Source organism: Microcaecilia unicolor, chromosome 7 (genome assembly GCF_901765095.1).
Source record: "Microcaecilia unicolor chromosome 7, aMicUni1.1, whole genome shotgun sequence".
In the NCBI taxonomy this organism is placed as follows: Eukaryota; Metazoa; Chordata; class Amphibia; order Gymnophiona; family Siphonopidae; genus Microcaecilia; species Microcaecilia unicolor.
The window spans coordinates 123,247,988-123,266,466 of NC_044037.1; the positions used below are offsets into that span (position 1 = coordinate 123,247,988).

General features: G+C 46.6%; 1 protein-coding gene across 1 annotated transcript in view; it reads right to left on the bottom strand.

Annotated features, from left to right (window-relative positions):
- MMP25 (matrix metallopeptidase 25) overlaps positions 1-7,803 on the bottom strand; it is a 426,665-nt gene extending 418,862 nt beyond the window's left edge. The window contains exon 1 of the mRNA XM_030210435.1: positions 7,703-7,803. Within this exon, the coding sequence (XP_030066295.1) occupies positions 7,703-7,789 (87 nt within the window). The 5' untranslated portion in view covers positions 7,790-7,803. The remainder of the gene's footprint in view (positions 1-7,702) is intronic.
- Positions 7,804-18,479: the final 10,676 nt, after the last annotated feature.

Genomic DNA, 18,479 nt, shown 5'->3' on the forward strand with positions numbered 1-18,479 from the left:
GTAACTTCCCCCTTATTCTACTTGCATATGTGGAAATAAGGGACAACAAATTAAGCTGTAGGTGATGCCTGTTTATCAGGGTTACTTTTACCTATAGACAAAGCAGGGTTATCATCCAGCTCATTTTCGAAAGAGATCCCCGGCCATCTTCCGACACAAATCGGGAGATGGCCGGCGATCTCCTGAACCCAGCCAAATCGGTATAATCGAAAGCTGATTTTGGCCAGTGCCAACTGCTTTCCGTCGCGGAGCCGGTGAAACTTCAAGGGGGGGGGGGTGTCGGTAGGGTAGTGAAGGCAGGATGGGGGCAGGACGGGGGCGTGCTCACGAGATGGCCAGCTTCGCCCGATAATGGAAAAAAAAAGCCAGGCTTGACGAGCATTTTGCCGGCTTTACTTGGTCCCTTTTTTTCATGACCAAACTTCACAAAGGAGCCCCAACTGACCAAATGACCACCGGAGGGAATCAGGGATCACCTTTCCTTACTCCCCCAGTGGTCACCAACCCCCTCCCACCCAAAAAAAAAAACTTTTTGCCAGCCTCTATGCCAGCCTGAAATGTTATACCCAGCTCCCTGACAGCAGTATGCAAGTCCCTGGAGCAGTTTTTAGTGGGTGCTGTGCATTTCAGGCAGGTGGACCCAGGCCCGTCCCCCCCACCTGTTACACTTGAAGTGGTAAATGGGAGTCCTCCAACCCCCCCCCAAAACCCACTATACCCACATGTAGGTGCCCCCCTTCACCACTTAGGGCTATGATAGCGTTGTAAAGTTGTGAGTAGTGGGTTTTGGGGGGAATTTGGGGGGGGGGGGCTCAGCACACAAGGTAAGGGAGCTATGTACCTGGGAGCTATTGTTATTTTTTTTTTAATTTTTAGAAGTGCCCCCTAGGGTGCCCGGTTGGTGTCCTGGCATGTGAGGGGGGCCAGTGCACTACAAATGCCGGCTCCTCCCATGACCAAATGCCTTGCATTTTGCTGGGTTTGAGATGGCCGGGGCCGGTTTCCATTATGGCTGAAAATCGAAGCCAGCCATCTCCTCTACACCCAGCGATCGATTTAGCTGGCTCTAACCGTATTTCAAAAATACGGTTGGCTCCGCCCCCTTGCGGCGCCAGCCCCGAAGATGGCCAGCCAGCTATTTGGCCGGCGCCGTTCGATTATGCCCCTCCATATGTCATCTTTTAAGAGGACATGTCCTCCTTTTGGACGTCTTTAGAGATGTCCTCTAGGATTTTTAATTTTTAGGGAAATGTCCTGTTTTTCTTTTATGTGCCTATGACCAACACACGAACCCATATAATGAGATAAACTATCTCTGGCTTATTAGTCAGTCTGGACACAGAGAGAGAAAGGCATTGCTGATCTTCTCTCTGTTCCCCTGCTGGTTGAATCTGTCAAAGGAATTTTGTTCATACAGCATACCTTTAAGCATATGTCATGCAAAGACTTTCACACTTTCTTCACCCAAGAACTCAGTAGTTGTTTTGGAGATGCAAAGGGGCATATCTTGAAAAAGCTGAAGGGAAACACATGTCAGTATGCAGCCCCATATGATTTGAGTTTGGATTTAAAAATCCCCTGAACATTTTAAAGATAAGTACAGATTTATTCTGATTATAAGCATTTGAGAGTGCTGTGTGAAAAACACTTCAAAGTTTTCTATATAACTAGTAAAAAAGGCCCGTTTCTGACACAAATGAAACGGGCGCTAGCAAGGTTTTCCTCGGAGTGTGTATGTTTGAGAGAGTGTATGTGAGAGTGACTGTGTGTGAGAGAGAGAGTGAATGTGCGAGTGTGTGTGTGTGTGTGAGAGAGAGAGAGAATGAGTCTGGGTGCGAGTATGTCTGTGAGAGAGAGAGTGTGTGTGTGAGAATGAGAGTGTGTGTGAGAATGAGAGTATGTGAGACACAGTGTGAGAGAGAGTGTGTTTCACACAGATACAGTGTGTGCGAGAGAGTGTGTGTGAGACACAGACTCTCTGTGAGACTGACCTGCTTATAATCGAATGAGAAAAACGCCCAAGTTCCGACCTAAATCGGGAGATGGACGTTTATCTCACAAAAACGAATAAAGCGGTATAATCGAAAGCCGATTTTTGGACGTTTTCAACTGCAATACGTCGCGGATGCGGACAAAGTTGATGTGGGCGTGTCAGAGGTGTGGCGAAGGCGGAACTGGGGCGTGGTTATCTGCCGAACAGAGATGGGCGCATTTCACCGATAATGGGAAAAAAGTATGCGTTTTTAGCTAGAATTTAGGACACTTTTCCTGGACCCTGTTTTTTCACGAATAAGGCCCCAAAAAGTGCCCTAAATGACCAGATGACCACTGGAGGGAATCGGGGATGACCTCCCCTGACTCCCCCAGTGGTCACTAACCCCCTCCCACCACAAAAAATGACGTTTCTCAACTTTTTATTTTCACCCTCAAATGTCATACCCAGCTCCCTGACAGCAGTATGCAGGTCACTGGAGGAGTTGTTAGGGGGTGCAGTGGACTTCAGGCAGGTGGACCCAGGCCCATCCCCCCTACCTGTTACAATTGTGCTGCTTAATGCTTATTAGTCGTCCAACCCCCCCAAACCCACTGTACCCACTTGTAGGTGCCCCCCTTCACCCCTTAGGGCTATAGTAATGGTGTAGACTTGTGGGCAGTGGGTTTTGAGGGGGATTTGGGGGGCTCAACACACAAGGGAAGGGTGCTATGCACCTGGGAGCTCTTTTACCTTTTTGTTTGGTTTTGTAAAAGTGCCCCCTAGGGTGCCCGGTTGATGTCCTGGCATGTGAGGGGGACCAGTGCACTACGAATCCTGGCCCCTCCCACGAACAAATGCCTTGGATTTATTCATTTTTGAGCTGGGCGCTTTTATTTCCCATTATCGCTGAAAAACAAAAACGCCCAGCTCACACATTGTTGAATAAAACATGGGCGTCTATTTTTTCCCAAAATACGGTTCGGTCCGCCCCTTCACGGACCCGTTCTTGGAGATAAACGCCCATGGAGATAGGCGTTTTCGTTCAATTATGCCCCTCTGAGTGTTTGAGACCAAGAGAGAGTGTGTGAGTGACTGTGTGACACATAGAGAGTGAATGTGATACAGTGTGAAACATAGAGTGTGTGAGAGACAGTGTGTGAGAGTGAGAGAGAAAGACATTGACTGTGAGAGAGAGAGAGAGTGTGTGTGAGAGAGATACCTCCCCCCCTCTCTGGTGTCAGCCCCCCCCCCCCCTCTCTCTGGTGTCTGAGCGTTACTGTGCAGGACGCTGAGCTCTGGCTGTGCTTCAAGGAACTGACCAATCCTATTTAATAGAATGCACCTCCAACATTCTGAAGCTGAGAAACCTCGTGTGGTTGGTCACTTCTGCTTTTGACGAACCCGGAAGTACGTGATGTCAATTCAGGAGATGGATACAGAGAGCAGGAATGCCTCAGCCATGCAGTCAACTTCAAAATGTTGGAGGTGCGTTTTATTACATAGGATGGGCTGATGACAAAAAAGGTGGATATTGCTACTGCACCAACACTTGACAGCAGAGTACCACCTCTGATGGTCCAAAGATACCATTCTATATGAAAGTGTTCTGATTTGTTACAGCAGTGATAAGAATATTATTTGTGTGAGTGCAAGCAGAATTATGAGTACCATGTTATAGAATTCCGTCCTTAGCATGCGCTAATTCCTACGTTATCTGATAACTGCAGAATGGGATGGAGAATTGGGGGGAGAGGGAAGGTAGGTAATGTGCCTCACACTTAATATGCAATACAATACCAAGTGTTAACTGTTAAAGCAAAACATTTAATGCTACCTCAAAAGGTGACATAAAAGGCTAGATTCTATAAATGGTGCCTGAAAATTCCATGCATAAAAAAAATAATAAGCTTAGGCGTATTCTCTAAAGTACGTCTACATTTTATAGAATAGGTTTAAGTTTCCATGCAGTATATAGAATTACGCTGAGTGCCTCTCCATGCGATCAAATTTAGTCGCAGCCATTTACACCACATTTTACTTGGCGTAAATCCTGACACCTAAATTAGGTGCAGAGCGGGTGTATTCTATAACAACGTGCATAGATTTTAGAAATGCCCATGCCCCACCCATGGCCACACACCCTTTACAACTATCAGGTGAATTTTCGAAAGAGAAGGGCGCCCATCTTCCGACACAAATCGGGAGATGGGCGTCCTTCTCGCAAGGTCACCCAAATCGGCATAATCGAAAGCCGATTTTGTGTGCCCTCAACTGCTTTCCGTCACGGGGACGACCAAAGTTCACGGGTCGTGTCGGCAGTGTAGCAAAGGCGGGACTGGGGCGTGCTTAGGAGATGGGCGTCCTCGGCCGATAATGGATAAAAGAAGGGCGTCCCTGATGAACACTTGGCCGACTTTACTTGGTCCATTTTATTTCACGACCAAGCCCAAACTGACCATGACCACTTGAGGGAATTAGGGATGACCTCCCCTTACTCCCCCAGTGGTCACTAACCCCCTCCCACCCTCAAAAAAATCTTTAAAAATACTTTTTTGCCAGCCTCTATGCCAGCCTCAAATGCCATACACAGGTCCATCGCAGCAGTATGCAGGTACCTGGAGAGTTATAGTGGGTGCAGTGTACTTCAGGCAGGCGGACCCAGGCCCATCCACCCCTGTTACCCTTGTGGTGGTAAATGTGAGCCTTCCAAAACCCACCACAAACCCACTGTACCCACATGTAGGTGCCCCCCTTCATCCCTAAGGGCTGTGGTAGTGGTGTACAGTTGTGGGTTGTGGATTTGGGGGGGGGGGTTGGGGGGCTCAGCACCCAAGGTAAGGAACTATGCACCTAGGACCTTTTTCTGAAGTCCACTGCAGTGCCCCCTAGGGTGCCCGGTTGGTGTCCTGGCATGCCAGGGGGACCAGTACACTATGAATGCTGGCTCCTCCGACGACCAAATGGCTTGGATTTGGTCATTTTTGAGATGGGCGTCCTCGGTTTCCATTATCGCCGAAAACCGGGGACGACCATCTGAAAAATGACCTAAGGACAATCATCTCTAAGGTCAACCTAAATTTCATGATTTGTGCGTCCCCGACCCTATTATCGAAACGAAAGATGGACGTCCATCTTGTTTCGATAATATGGGTTGCCCCGCCCCTTTACAGGGCCGTCCTGTGAGGACGCCCCATTCGATTATGCCCCTCCACGTGACTTAGAATTTACATGCACCACGTTACAGAATACGCTTAGCAAGTTCTGAACATAAATCTTAATTAATGCCAATTAGTGCTGATAATTGCTTGTTAATGTTCAATTGACAGTACTGACCAATTAAGTTACACACGTTGTTATAGAATATGCTTTATTTTCCACGCTGAAATTAAGGTGCGATATATAGAATCCGACAGAAAGTACATCTGCATTATCTTCAGTAAGGTTGATGCACAATAGGTGTATTTTGTCTGCATTAACTGCATGGGCAGATGCTGGGCATATTCTCAACAGTTACCACACAATAACTGTAAAGCCTCTGCATTAATTTCCAAAACTTTACCATACTTTAGTGAAAGGGGCCCCTTAGTTCTTTTCATTTACTGTCTTACTGTTTTAACTCAAAGCCTCCTATTTTTTGGTTTCTGGGTGTCTCATCTGTTTGTGTTGTGTAGCTGATTATACTCTCTAAGAAGAATGGACTGCCTTTGATGCATTTTTGCACAGGAATACATATACCTAAGCTGATATTTCCAGATAATATCTACAACCTATATTTTAAATATTTCTTTCTTCTCTTTGTCTGCTGCTACTCTCTCTTTCTCATCCATAGATTGGTGGTTCACAAACTGTGGGTCAGGACCCCAAATAAGGTTAGAGAAATAGGACTCTTCCCTTTCTTCTGGATATCCATTGTAGTCTATGCTCAATAATGGCAGTCCGCATGGAGATTGTTAGCCAGTGAACATTCAGAGACCCTCCCCCTCCTCCCATGTGGGCTTCATGTTAAACTGCAGTTACTGGGGTCTGTGAGTGCGGACTGCTGATGTGTGTGCTGACTGCTGTTACTGACTGTTGCCAATACTGCAGCTGCTGCTGTCTAATGTCTTTTAAGTGCTGGGATTTGGGGGGGGGGGGAGGGGGAGGGGAGGAAGTACATGAGGGAAAGAGGGGAGTGGAGAACTCTTTTCTAATTTTCATCATCATCTGGGATCATATTTATTTATTAGGATTTATTTACTACCTTTTTGAAGGAATTCACTCAAGGCGGTGTACAATATGAATTTTTAAATGTTAAATTGGGGTCATAATGGATAAAAGTATGGGAAGCATTGCCATAGGTAGATAATTACCTTTGATAATAGGCTAAAGTAATTTTAAAAAGTACCCTAGCTGTGATTTTAATAGTCTTAAGGTAATGCAGAGTTCTAGTGGCTATCTCAGTCCTGGAAAAATCCTTACATAGTAAGCTGTGATCAGCGGTGTCAATTCTGCCATACATCTCTTTAGTGCAAGGGATGGGGGTTAAAAGTAAAGGGAGTTCAGAAACCCTGAATTGTAGTGATGGAGACAGAGTGCAGAAAACATGGCTATCTTTTAAATAAGTAGCCATGCTGCCTTCCAACACCTATCTCCAATGAAAGTATCACAGGACTTCAACCTGACAGTGGAAGGTTAGCCACTTTTGTGCTTCTCTGATTCCCAGGAGACAGGGCTGGAATACTTTCATTGGAGAAAGCTGGTGGAAGACGACAAGGCAACTTATTTAAAATTGTCATGTTTGCTGCATTCTTCCTTCTATAACTTAAAGTCAAGGTGAGGCAGGTGGGGGAAGGAAGAAGAGCATAGGGGGTCCTCACCAAATTTTGCTTGGGAACACCTTATTTGAATTTATGCCACTGGTTGTGATTCATTTTAAACAATTAACAAAACGGATCCAATACTTGAACATTTTAGACCACAAACATCCACTCTTCAGATATGACTACCAGGGTTTTGGATGAATTTTTGGGTGTGTTTTTGCCAAAGCGAGAGTGTCAATTGTGCGACCATATGTGTGTTTGAGACACCCCATGCCCCACACCCCCACACATACATATACTCAGGACCGTACAGAGCTATAGTTGCACTCTGTATGACTTGCCCTCTTGTGTCCTCTGCACTGCCCACAAGCCACTGCCAGTGAGAGGAGACAGTGGGCTGGAAGCAAGTTTTGCATCCTTTAATATCTGCACTATATGCAGACACACACTGCTCACACAGCCTTTGGTATAGTGCTGCCTGTACTCACACTCTGCAGTATCTACACACCTCCATACACATTTACTTACATGCACACTCTCCACACACACATCCTACACATATGCTTACACCTATACATTCCCCATAGACACATACACTCCCATACCCTTACATCCTCTGCTATTCTGCCAAAAGACACATTTTACCATGCTTTTTTTCAATTCCACACACAAACATGCTTGAATCTGCCAGCAGAGAAAGGAGAGGTTTCACTGTTGTGTGACACTTTAGGTGCACTTTCCAACTTGTTTCATCTTAATCTTTAGAATTACATAGTCAACTGTAGATTTTAAATGTAGTGCTTTCATCTCCCATCTGTAGTGAATAACGTGGTACTCTCTAGTCTTGTTTATTCCGTTTGTCAAACCAATTCAAACTAGTTCATCTCCCCATAAAACTACAGAATCAAGGTGTCAGGGGTACACTCACCACCCCTTTGCTGATTTCCATGGCATCAGGCCGACTCCAGCATGCAGGAAGGAGAACGCCACAGGATAAAATCCACAAAATGAACATTGTGCAAAAGGAGAGAAAAGAGATGACTGTGGGGCTTGGAAGCAGACACTAGCTCAGTTACATCCTAGAGCTCCACCCTAAGCCCTCCCTCTTCTTTCAGTTTATCTGTATATTCAATTACCAGACAAACCAAAATAAGCTAATAAACCATATCTGTAATAATAAGATCAGTCATGGAAATCTGCACGATTTCTGTATTTTTAATTCTCTATTTCCACTGCTTTCTCAGACCTGGCACCCTATTAAAGCAACAATACCACCAAACATATTTTTAGATAATTCAGTTGGCAGCTGCAGCAAATGAAATCAATAACTTTCTCCTTTATTGTTCTGATTTATATTTCCTTTATGCTTCTAAGGAGTATTCAAAGCAGGGCTTTTTTAAGGGGGTTCTTGGGGGTAATGAGTACTGGCACCTTTTCTATTTTCTGTTAAAATTGACCCATGGTCCCCAAGTTTTAATGAAAGAGCTCAGGCCCTACACATCAATTCTGCCTTGTCATAGATTCTATGACTGGTTGCAGGGTGTCTGGCTATTGTGGGTTGGGTCCCTCAATGATCACCCCACCCCTGAAGGGTGACCTGGCATTTGAGTGCCAGCATCTTTTTCACTAGAAACAAAAACACTGATTTAAAGTTTCTAAAATCTGCTGCCTAGCTTTTCTCAGCATTTTAAATATGAAGGAAGGAAAGCATACTATTGTTCTCAAGGATGCTGATTTTATCATTTCCCTGTGTGTATTCATCTGTTCTACCCTTCCCCCTAATCCACCCACAACCCTTCATTTGTTCTAACCATTATCCCCTCTTAAGATGGAGTGGAGTAGTGATAGTAGATCATATCTGAACTTACACTACCCAGATTGCAATGGCCTTAAGTACAAATCAATTTACGCCACCAACTTTACATATATAGTCACCCAATTATGGAATGCTCTACCCAAACAAGTAAAATCTACCCAGAACTACCTACATTTCCGAAAATTATTGAAATCAGTATTGTTTAAGAAGGCATATTCCCCAGGTTTAACCTAACTTGAATTAACTATTACTATAAATTCAGATCCAAGGACAATAATTACCTGTTTATTATCACTTGCCTTTTGATGTTTAATTGTTATTTTATATCTTACTAGTAAAAAAGGCCCATTTCTGTTAGAAATGAAACGGGCGCTAGCAAGGTTTTCCTTGGAGTGTATGTTTCAGAAAGAGCATATGTGAGAGATGGAGCGTGTGTGTCAGAGAGAGAATGTGAGAGAGAGATAGTTTATGTGTTTGTGCGAGAGAGAGAGTGTGTGAGAGACAGTGTTTGTGTTTCTGTGTGACACTGTGTGAGAGAGAGGGACAAAGACAGTGAGTGTGTGAGTGAGAGTGTATGTGGCAGACAGAGAATGAGTGACTGCGTGTGTGGTGTGAGGAACCCCCTCACCCCCTCCCTCTCCCCTGCCCCCTTGCAGCCAGGCATGTGCAGCGACCCTCCTCTCCCCGTGTTCCCCCTGCAGCCACCCATGTCCAGCATCCCCCTGCAGCCACCCAAGCCCATCAACCCTCCTCTCCCCCTGCTGCGTCCTTCCTGTCTCCCCTGCTCCCCCTGCAGCCACCCATGTGGTCTCAGGCCCCCCCCCCTCAGCATCCCTCCTGTCCCCCTGCAGGCACGCATGTGCAGCGTCCCTCCTCTCTCCCCTGTCCCCCCTGCAACCAGCCATGTCCAGCGACCCTTCTGTCCCCCTGCCCCCCCTGCAGCTACCCATGTCCAGCGACCCTCCTCTCCTGTGCAGCCACCCATGTCTGAGGACACTCCTCTCCTTTTTCCCTGTTCCTCCCCTGTGGCCAGCCATGTCCGTCGACCCATCTGTCCCCCCTGATGACCACCAACCCTTCAGTCCCCCTGCCTGCCCTGCAGTGTCCGTCCTGTATCCCTGTCCCCCTTGCAGGCAGCCATGTGGTGTGTGGAACCCCATCCCTATCTCCCTGTTCCCTGCCCCCCCTGCAGCCATCCATGTGCAGCGACCCTCCCCTCCCCTCCCCCTGCTTCCTTCCAGCCACCCATGTCCAGCGAGACCCCCCTTCCCCCCCAGCCGGCGCAGCACCCAAAGAAAGCCCCTTGTCCCCCCCCTTCGCGCATCACCCGACCCCCCCACTGTGGCACATCACCAAGCCCCTCCCCCTCATCAACCCCCTCGCCACCCGCAACCGCTAATACAAACTGTGTCCGGCGGCTGCTGCTTCTGCTATTCAGCAGCAGCAGCCCGTACATAAAGAAAACCAAAAAAAAAAATCCTCCTAAAACGCACCTCCGTTAAGAAGCATCTCACATTGGCTGAAGTCTCAGCATGCGCTCCTCCTCTCCCCTCTGACGTCTCGGCATTTCTCCGGGGTCTTCCGGCAGGGGCACTGACGTTGAGGGGAGAGGAGGAGCGGCTGCAGAGACGTCAGCCAATGTGAGATGGTTCTCCACGGAGGTGCGTTTTAGGACGTTGTTTTTTTTTTTGTTTGTTTTCTTTATGTATGGGCTGCTGCTGCTGAATAGAAGCAGCAGCAGCCGCCGGACAGAGTTTGTATTAGCGGTCGCGGGTGGCGAGACGGTCGATGTGGGGGGGAGGGGCTTGGTGATGCGGCGAGGAGGGAAGTGGGTTAGGGGCTTTCTGATGCCCCGTTGCACGGGTTGTTGTGGCGATGCGGCGGGGGGGGCACTTAGAGGTGCACCGTCGAGGCTGTTTGTGTGTGTGTGTTTGTGTGTGTGTGTGTGTGTGTGTGTGTGTTTGTGTGTTTGTGTGTGTTTGTTTGTTTGTGTGTGTTTGTTTGTGTGTGTGTGTGTGTTTGTGTGTGTGTTTGTGTTTCTGTGTGTGTGTTTGTGTGTGTGTGTTTTTGTGTGTGTGTGTTTTTGTGTGTATATGTGTTTGTGTGTATGTTTTGTGTGTGTGTGTGTGTTTGTTTGTGTTTGTTTCTGTGTGTGTGTGTGAGTGTTTGTGTGTGTGTGTTTGTGTTTGTGTTTCTGTGTGTGTGTGTGTTTGTGTGTGTGTTTGTGTTTGTGTGGTTGTGTGTGTACGTTTGTGTGTGTGCATTTGTGTGTGTGCGTTTGTGTGTGTGTTTGCGTGTGTGTGTGTTTATGTGTGTGTGTGTGTTTATGTGTGTGTGTGTTTGCGTTTGTTTGTGTGTGTGTTTATGTATGTGTGTGTGTTTGTGTGTTTGTGTGTTTATGTGTGTGTGTTTGTGTGTTTGTGTGTGTGTTTATGTGTGTGTGTTTGCGTGTGTGTGTGTGTTTGTGTTTATGTGCGTGTGTGTGTTTATGTGTGTGTGTTTGCGTGTGTGTGCTTTTGTGTGTGTGTTTATGTGTGTTAGTGTGTGTGTTTATGTGTGTGTGTTTGTGTGTGTGTTTGCGTGTGTGTTTGTTTGTGTGTGTGTGTGTTTATGTGTGTGTGTGTTTGCGTTTGCGTTTGTGTGTGTGCTTGCGTTTGTGTGCATGTTTATGTGTGTGTATGTTTGTGTGTGTGTTTGCGTTTGTGTGTGTGTTTATGTGTGTGTATGTTTTTGTGTGTGTGTGTATGTTTTTGTGTGTGTGTGTTTGTATGTTTTTTTTGTGTGTGTGAGTTTGTGTGTGTTTGTGTTTCTGTGTGTGTGTGTGTGTTTGTGTGTGTGTGGTTGTGTGTGTGCATTTGTGTGCGTTTGTGTGTGTTTGTGTGTGTGTGTGTTTGTGTGTGTTTGTGCGTTTGTGTGTGTGCGTTTGTGTGTGCATTTGTGTGTGCGTTTGCGTTTGTGTGTGTGTTTATGTGTGTGTGTGCGTTTGTATGTGTTTGTGTGTGTGTTTGCATTTGTTTGTGTGTTTGTGTGTGTGTTTATGTGTGTGTGTTTATGTGTGTGTGTGTGTTTGCGTGTGTGTGTTTGTGTGTGTATGTGTGTGTGTTTGCATGTGTGTGTGTGTTTGTGTGTGTGTTTATGAGTGTGTGTGTGTGTGTGTGTTTATGTGTGTATGTGTGTGTTTGTGTGTGTGTTTGCATTTGTGTGTATGTTTGTATGTATGTGTGTTTATGTGTGTGTGTGTTTATGTGTGTGTATGTGTTTATTTTTGTGTGTGTGTTTGTGTGTATGGGGGGGGGTTGCAGGTGGCTTTTGTGGTCGTGTGGTTGGGGAGTTTGCCAGCAGTCTGTAGCGATTCCTAGGCAGGGGGAGGAGTACGGAAACACTCCCCCTGCCTGGGTCGTTGTTTGTTGGAGGGGGTTGCCAGCAGGGGCGTATCTGCGTGGGGCCACAGGGGCCTGGGCCCCCGCAGATTTCTCCCTGGCCCCCCTCCCCGCCGTCAACCCTCCCCCGTTGCTTACTTTTGCTGGCGGGGGGCCCCAACCCCCGCCAGCCGAGGTCCGACCCGCAATCTCCATATTTCGTCTTCCTCCGTGGCCATGTGCTTCAAGGAAGTAACGCTGCAGTGCTGATTGGTTGAATCCAGTTCGGCGTCTGACGTCGCTGCGACGTCAGACGCCGAACTGGATTCAACCAATCAGCACTGCAGCGTTACTTCCTTGAAGCACATGGCCACGGAGGAAGACGAAATATGGAGATTGCGGGTCGGACCTCGGCTGGCGGGGGTTGGGGCCCCCCGCCAGCAAAAGTAAGCAACGGGGGAGGGTTGACGGCGGGGAGGGGGTGGAGAGAGGCGGCGGCGGGGGGGGGGAGGGAGGCAAAAATGTGCCCCCCCCCTCTCTGGCTCTGGCCCCCCCTACCGCCGGATTCCAGATACGCCCCTGGTTGCCAGTTGGTAGGGGTGCCTTTATGGATCCCTTTACTCTCTGTGTTCCGCCCTCGAGGGCGGGGCAGAGAGACATGGTGAGTTGGATGGCTTCACCACCATGAACTTACGAACTGTTTAGGGATTTTGCAGATGGCTTCAGTAGGTTGTCTTCAGAATGTTGAGGTAGCGTTTTATGTACAGATGGGGCGTGGCTGAGGGCGGGTCTATGAGTGAGGGTGACTGGTCCTAGCCTATGAAGACTACAGGATTTTTGTGCTTCTCTGCCTTGGAGTGAGCTTCTCTGCCTTGGAGTGAGCTTCAGAACGTTCAAGGTGGGATTTATTAATATAGATTCTCAATTTGTATAATTGTTTTTCTTGTACTGTAGCTTGCACTACAGACTTTGTAAGCCACTTTGAGCCTGCGATCAGTGGGAAAATGTGGGATATAAATGTAATAATAAATAAATAAATAAATAGTATGGACGGCAAGGGGGGGGGGGGGGGAAGAATGATGCTGGGTCTTCACAGTCAATTTCTGTTCCTCTTCTAAGCTCATGTAGCAGGGCAACCACAAAGTTTCCCCTATGTGTATAATGAAGAAGTTACATAAGAAAGTTCCTGGCAAGATCCCAAAAGAGAAAAAACAGATTTTATACTGCTTATCCTAGAAATAAGGGGTTGCAGCCACACCTGGGCATGCAGATAAGTGTTGTAAAGTTACCTCCATTAGCACTGATTGACAAGCATATCCACCTTAATAGATACAGGTTGATAAGAGTCAGAATATGTGTGAGATTTAAGAAATACTGCAGCAATACAGTGAGCAGTAGTAATGAAGAAAATTAGAAATTAAGGATCACTAATCCATAATTATATAAAAAAAAACCTAAAAATATTTTTTTGCATAATTGGAAATACTGAACCGCACATTGAAGAAGGTTGGGGGTTGTCTATGATTTAAATTGTCACGGAATAGGAGTTCACCTTATTGGTGAAATGAAAGTAGCCCCGGTGACCATATGAGACTTTCCCCAAGTAACCTACTCTGAAACTATTGGGCACTTTTGCGTTATACTCTACTACTTTTTGTTTTGTATGTCCTAGAAATAAGCAGTGGATTTTCCCAAGTCCACCTTAATAATAGCTTATAGGCTTTTCTTTTAAAAAATTATCCAAATCTTTTTTAAACCCTGCTGGATTTCAGGCGTGCTGATTTTGGTAAAATGGGGGGAATACCTGAATGAGCTGATGGCATGGTTTGCAGGGGCGTAGCTACGGGTGGGCCTGGATGGGCCCAGGTCCACCCAATTTAGCCTCAAGCCCGCCTGCCCACCCAGAGTCCGAGTCCATCCCCGTCCGTCCGTATCTTCGAATCCTCGCCCGCAGCGATGAACTGGCGGGCGGGGCGCCAGTGCGCCGCTCTCCAGTAGTAAAAGCAGCAAGCCGGCAGGTTTGAGTCCGTCCTTCGCTTCCCTGCCTTCTCTGCGTCCCGCCCGCCTGAAAGGAAATGACATCACAGGAAGGCGGGACGCAGAGAAGGCAGGGAAGCGAAAGACAGACTCAAACCTGCCGGCTTGCTGCTTTTACTACTTGAGCATAGCACCCTGACCACCAGTTCGCCGCTGCAACCTCAGGAGTGGAGTGCAAGTGAGCCAGCCCACTGTAAGGAAGCCATTTGGTAAATTTCTATTTCCACTCCACCGCACAGCCATCGCGTCGCCGTTCATTCAAAACACAGCAAGCAAACCTGTGAGCTGCTGCATCCACATTGTCGTTCTTTGCCAAGAGATGAGAGATGCTGCGAAGGGGGAGAGAGGGGGGTGGAAAGAAACAGGATGGGTGGGGGAAATTCTGGCCACAGGAGAGGGGGGCAAGACGAAAGAGAGAAGTGACAAGAAGATGCTGGGAGAGGGTGAAGGGTGGGGAGAAGAGAGGGAGCAGATGCTGGGCTAGAAGGGTGGAGGGAGAGAGACATTGGGAAATGTGGAACCATGTGGGAGAGGCCAAGGGGGTGGCAAGGAAATGAACGCAAGGAGGATGGTGATTAAAGGGGAAAGAAATATGGTAAGGGGGAATAGATTGAAGATGGAAGGGAATGGATGGCTGGGGAAGTAGAGAGATGGGGACTAGGAGAACTAGTGGGTGAAAAGGAATCTGACAGGTGATGACACCCAGCTTTACCTCTCCACTCCACTCCACTCCACTCCACTCCTGACATCACAGTCGAAACCCAGGCCAACGTTTCGGCCTGCCTCTCCAACATCGCTGCCTGGATGTCCAACCGGCATCTGAAACTGAACATGGCTAAGACTGAGCTCCTTGTCTTCCCACCCAAACCCTCTTCTCCTCTTCCCCCACTCTCCGTCTCTGTTGACAATGCCCTCATCCTCCCTGTCTCCTCAGCCCGCAATCTCGGAGTCATTTTCGACTCCTCCCTCTCCTTCTCTGCCCATATCCAGCAGACAGCTAAGACCTGTCGCTTCTTCCTCTATAATATTAGCAAAATTCGCCCATTCCTTTCTGAACAGACCACCCGAACTCTCGTCCACTCACTCGTTACCTCTCGTCTTGACTATTGCAACCTTCTCCTCGCTGGCCTCCCACTTAGCCACCTATCCCCCCTTCAATCTGTCCAAAACTCCGCCGCACGTCTTATCTACCGCGTGAACCGATACTCTCATATCACCCCTCTCCTCAAGTCGCTTCACTGGCTCCCGATCCACTACCGTATACAATTCAAGCTTCTCCTATTGACCTTCAAGTGCACTCAATCTGCAGCCTCCCATTACCTCTCTACCCTCCTCTCCCCATATGTTCCCACCCGTAACCTCCGCTCTCAGGACAAATCACTCCTATCTGTACCCTTCTCCACCACCGCTAACTCCAGACTCCGCCCCTTCTGCCTCGCCTCACCTTATGCCTGGAACAGACTTCCTGAGCCCATACGACATGCGCCCTCCCTACCCATTTTCAAGTCCTTACTCAAGGCCCATCTCTTCTCTCTTGCTTTTGGCGCCTAACCACCTTCCCCATTCCCGATACATACACTGACTACATAGCTTATTACCTTTAGATTGTAAGCTCTCTTGAGCAGGGACTGTCCTTCCCCTTGTCTAAACTTGTACAGCGCTGCGTAACCCTGGCAGCACTATAGAAATGCTAAGTAGTAGTAGTAGTAGTAGGTATCTGAAAAGTAAAACAAAGGAAAAGGGGTTAGACAGGATAAAATTTGGGTGGACATAGCAGAAAAGAAAAAAAAAGAGGAAAGAGCTAAAACGGAAAGGTCAATATGTCAGAGGCAAGTGAAGTGAGGGAATGGAACAAGAGAGGAGAAAAACACAAATGGACAGCAGCTGCTTGAAGGAGAAATAGCAGAAAGATTGGAAAGTTCAAAAGAGAAACTGGATCAACATGATGGAAAAAGAAAATGACCAGACAACAAAGGTAGAAAAGGCATTTTATTTTGAATCTTAACTGAAATATGATAGCTTGAGAAATGTGCATAGCGGATGTCACATTCCTCATGAGCTAAAGTGTTTCTGTTTCTATTTTGAGTTGAGAGGTGCTGGGGGAGAGGTGGGGAATAGGGGGAGGAAGGGGCGGGGCAGAGAAAATTTTGTGCACACCCACTTCAGGCTCTGGCCCACCCAAAGTTGGCTGTCTGGCTACGCCACTGATGGTTTGGCATAGGAGAATTGAAAGCACAGTGGTCCAAGCTGAAAGCTGCTATAAATATGAGAACAGATCTTTATACAAGGAAAGTAAACAAAAACAAGAGAAACAGGAAGCCTATATGGTCCTCCAAACAAGTGGCTGAAAAAATAAGGGCAAAAGAGGCTGCTTTCAAGAAATACAGATGAGCACAACAAGAGGATCACAGCAAAGATTACTGGATTAAACTCAAAGAAGCAAAGAGGGAAATACAGCTAGTGAAAGCACATGAGGAAGAAAAAATGGCTAAAGATGTAAAGAGAGGTGACAAGACCTTTTTCAGATATATTGGGGAAAGGAGAAAAGCTAGGAATGGAATTGTAAAACTGAAATTTTCTGAGAATTGCTATGTGGAGAGTGATGAGGATAAAGCAAACGTGCTAAACAAATACTTTGCTTCAGTATTCACAGAAGAAAATCCTGGAGAAAGACTGTGGTTCGCTACCAAGGGTATATCTGGGAATGGAGTGGACACTGCACTATTCAAGAAAGTGTTTATAAACAACTTGAAAATCTGAAAGTGGACAAATCTATGGGGCAGATGAGATACATCCCAGGATACTGAGGGAGGTCACAGAAATCCTGGCAGGACCTCTTAAGGGTTTATTTAATAGATCTTTAGAGACAGGAGAGGTTCTGCAGAATTAGAAACAAGCTGATGTGGTCCCTCTTCACAAAAGCAGGGACAGGAAAGAAGTGGAAAGTCTACAGGCTGGTAAGCCTCATGTCGGTGGTAGGAAAAATAATGGAGTCGCTGCTGAATAAAAAGAGAGTTAACCCATTGCAGGATCCAAAGTAGCATGGCTTTACCAAAGGAATATTCTGCCAAATGAATCTGATTGATTTATTTGACTGGTTGACCAAAGAACTGGATAAAGGACATGCACTAGGTGTAATCTACTTGGATTTCAGCAAAGCCTTTGATACGGTTCCAGTCACAGAAGACTGAACTTAGGACCCAAAATGGTGAACTGGATTGGAAACTGGTTGACTGACAGGTGACAGAGTGTGGTGATAAATGGAATCTACTCAGAGGAAAGGAAGGTGAATAGTGGAGTGCCTCAGGGGGTCAGTACTGGGCCTGATTCTGTTTAATATATTTGTGAGAGACATTGCTGAATGGTTAGAAGGAATAATTTGCCATTTTGTGGATGACACAAACATAGACAATATTGGATACCCCGGAGGGATCTCAAGGTGTCAAAACAATTTATTTATTTTATTTATTTGGATTTTGCTCACACCTTTTTCAGTAGTAGCTCAAGGTGAGTTACATTCAGGTACACTGGGTATTTCGACAAGGCAGTGGCCAAGGCCAGAAAGATGCTAGGCTACATAGAGGGGTATAACCAGCAGAAGAAAGGAGGTGTTGATGCCCCTGTACAAGTCATTGGTGAGGCCCCACTTGAAGTATTGTGTTCAGTTTTGGAGGCTGTATCATGCTAAGGATGTAAAAAGACTTGAAGCAGTTCAGAGAAAAGCGACCAAAATGGTATGGGATTTGCGTCACAAGATGTATGAGGAGAGACGTGAGGATCTGAACATGGAGGAAAGAAGAGCTAGGGGTGATATGATACAGACATTCAAATATTTAAAAAATATTAATCTACAAACGAACCTTTTCTAGAGACAGAAAGGTGGTAGAACTAGAGGACATGAAATGAGGTTGTAAGGGGGCTGACTTAGGAATAATGTCAGGAAGTACTTTTACATGGATAGGGTGGTAGATACCTTGAATGCCCTCCCATGGGAGGTGGTGGAGATGAAAATGGTAATGAAATTCAAAAATGCATGGGATAAACACAAAGGAATCCTGTATAGAAGGCATGGAACCAAACAAGCTTTTACCAAACATCTACTGTCTGCACCCTGAAAATGGCAAGGACAAATCAAGATCAAATATACGTATGTAGTATCACATCATACCTTATACTATGAGTTTATCTTGTTGGGCAGACTGGATGGATCATACAGGCTTTATCTGCTGTCATCTATTATGTACGTTACTATGTTAGTATGAGTGACTGTGTATAATGTAGATCATAGGTTCCCAACTCATAGTATGCATACCCCAAGGGATACACAGCATCCAGTGCTCAACCTCTGTCTTTCCCTCCCTACTGCCATATGGTCTCTGGCTGGACTGCTGCCTTCCCATGTCTACAGCAGCAAGAAGAAATAGAAACTGTGCCCTTCCCCTTCCTGACGCCTACCCTTTCGCTCATGTACTGCCTCCCTGACTTCATGTTGG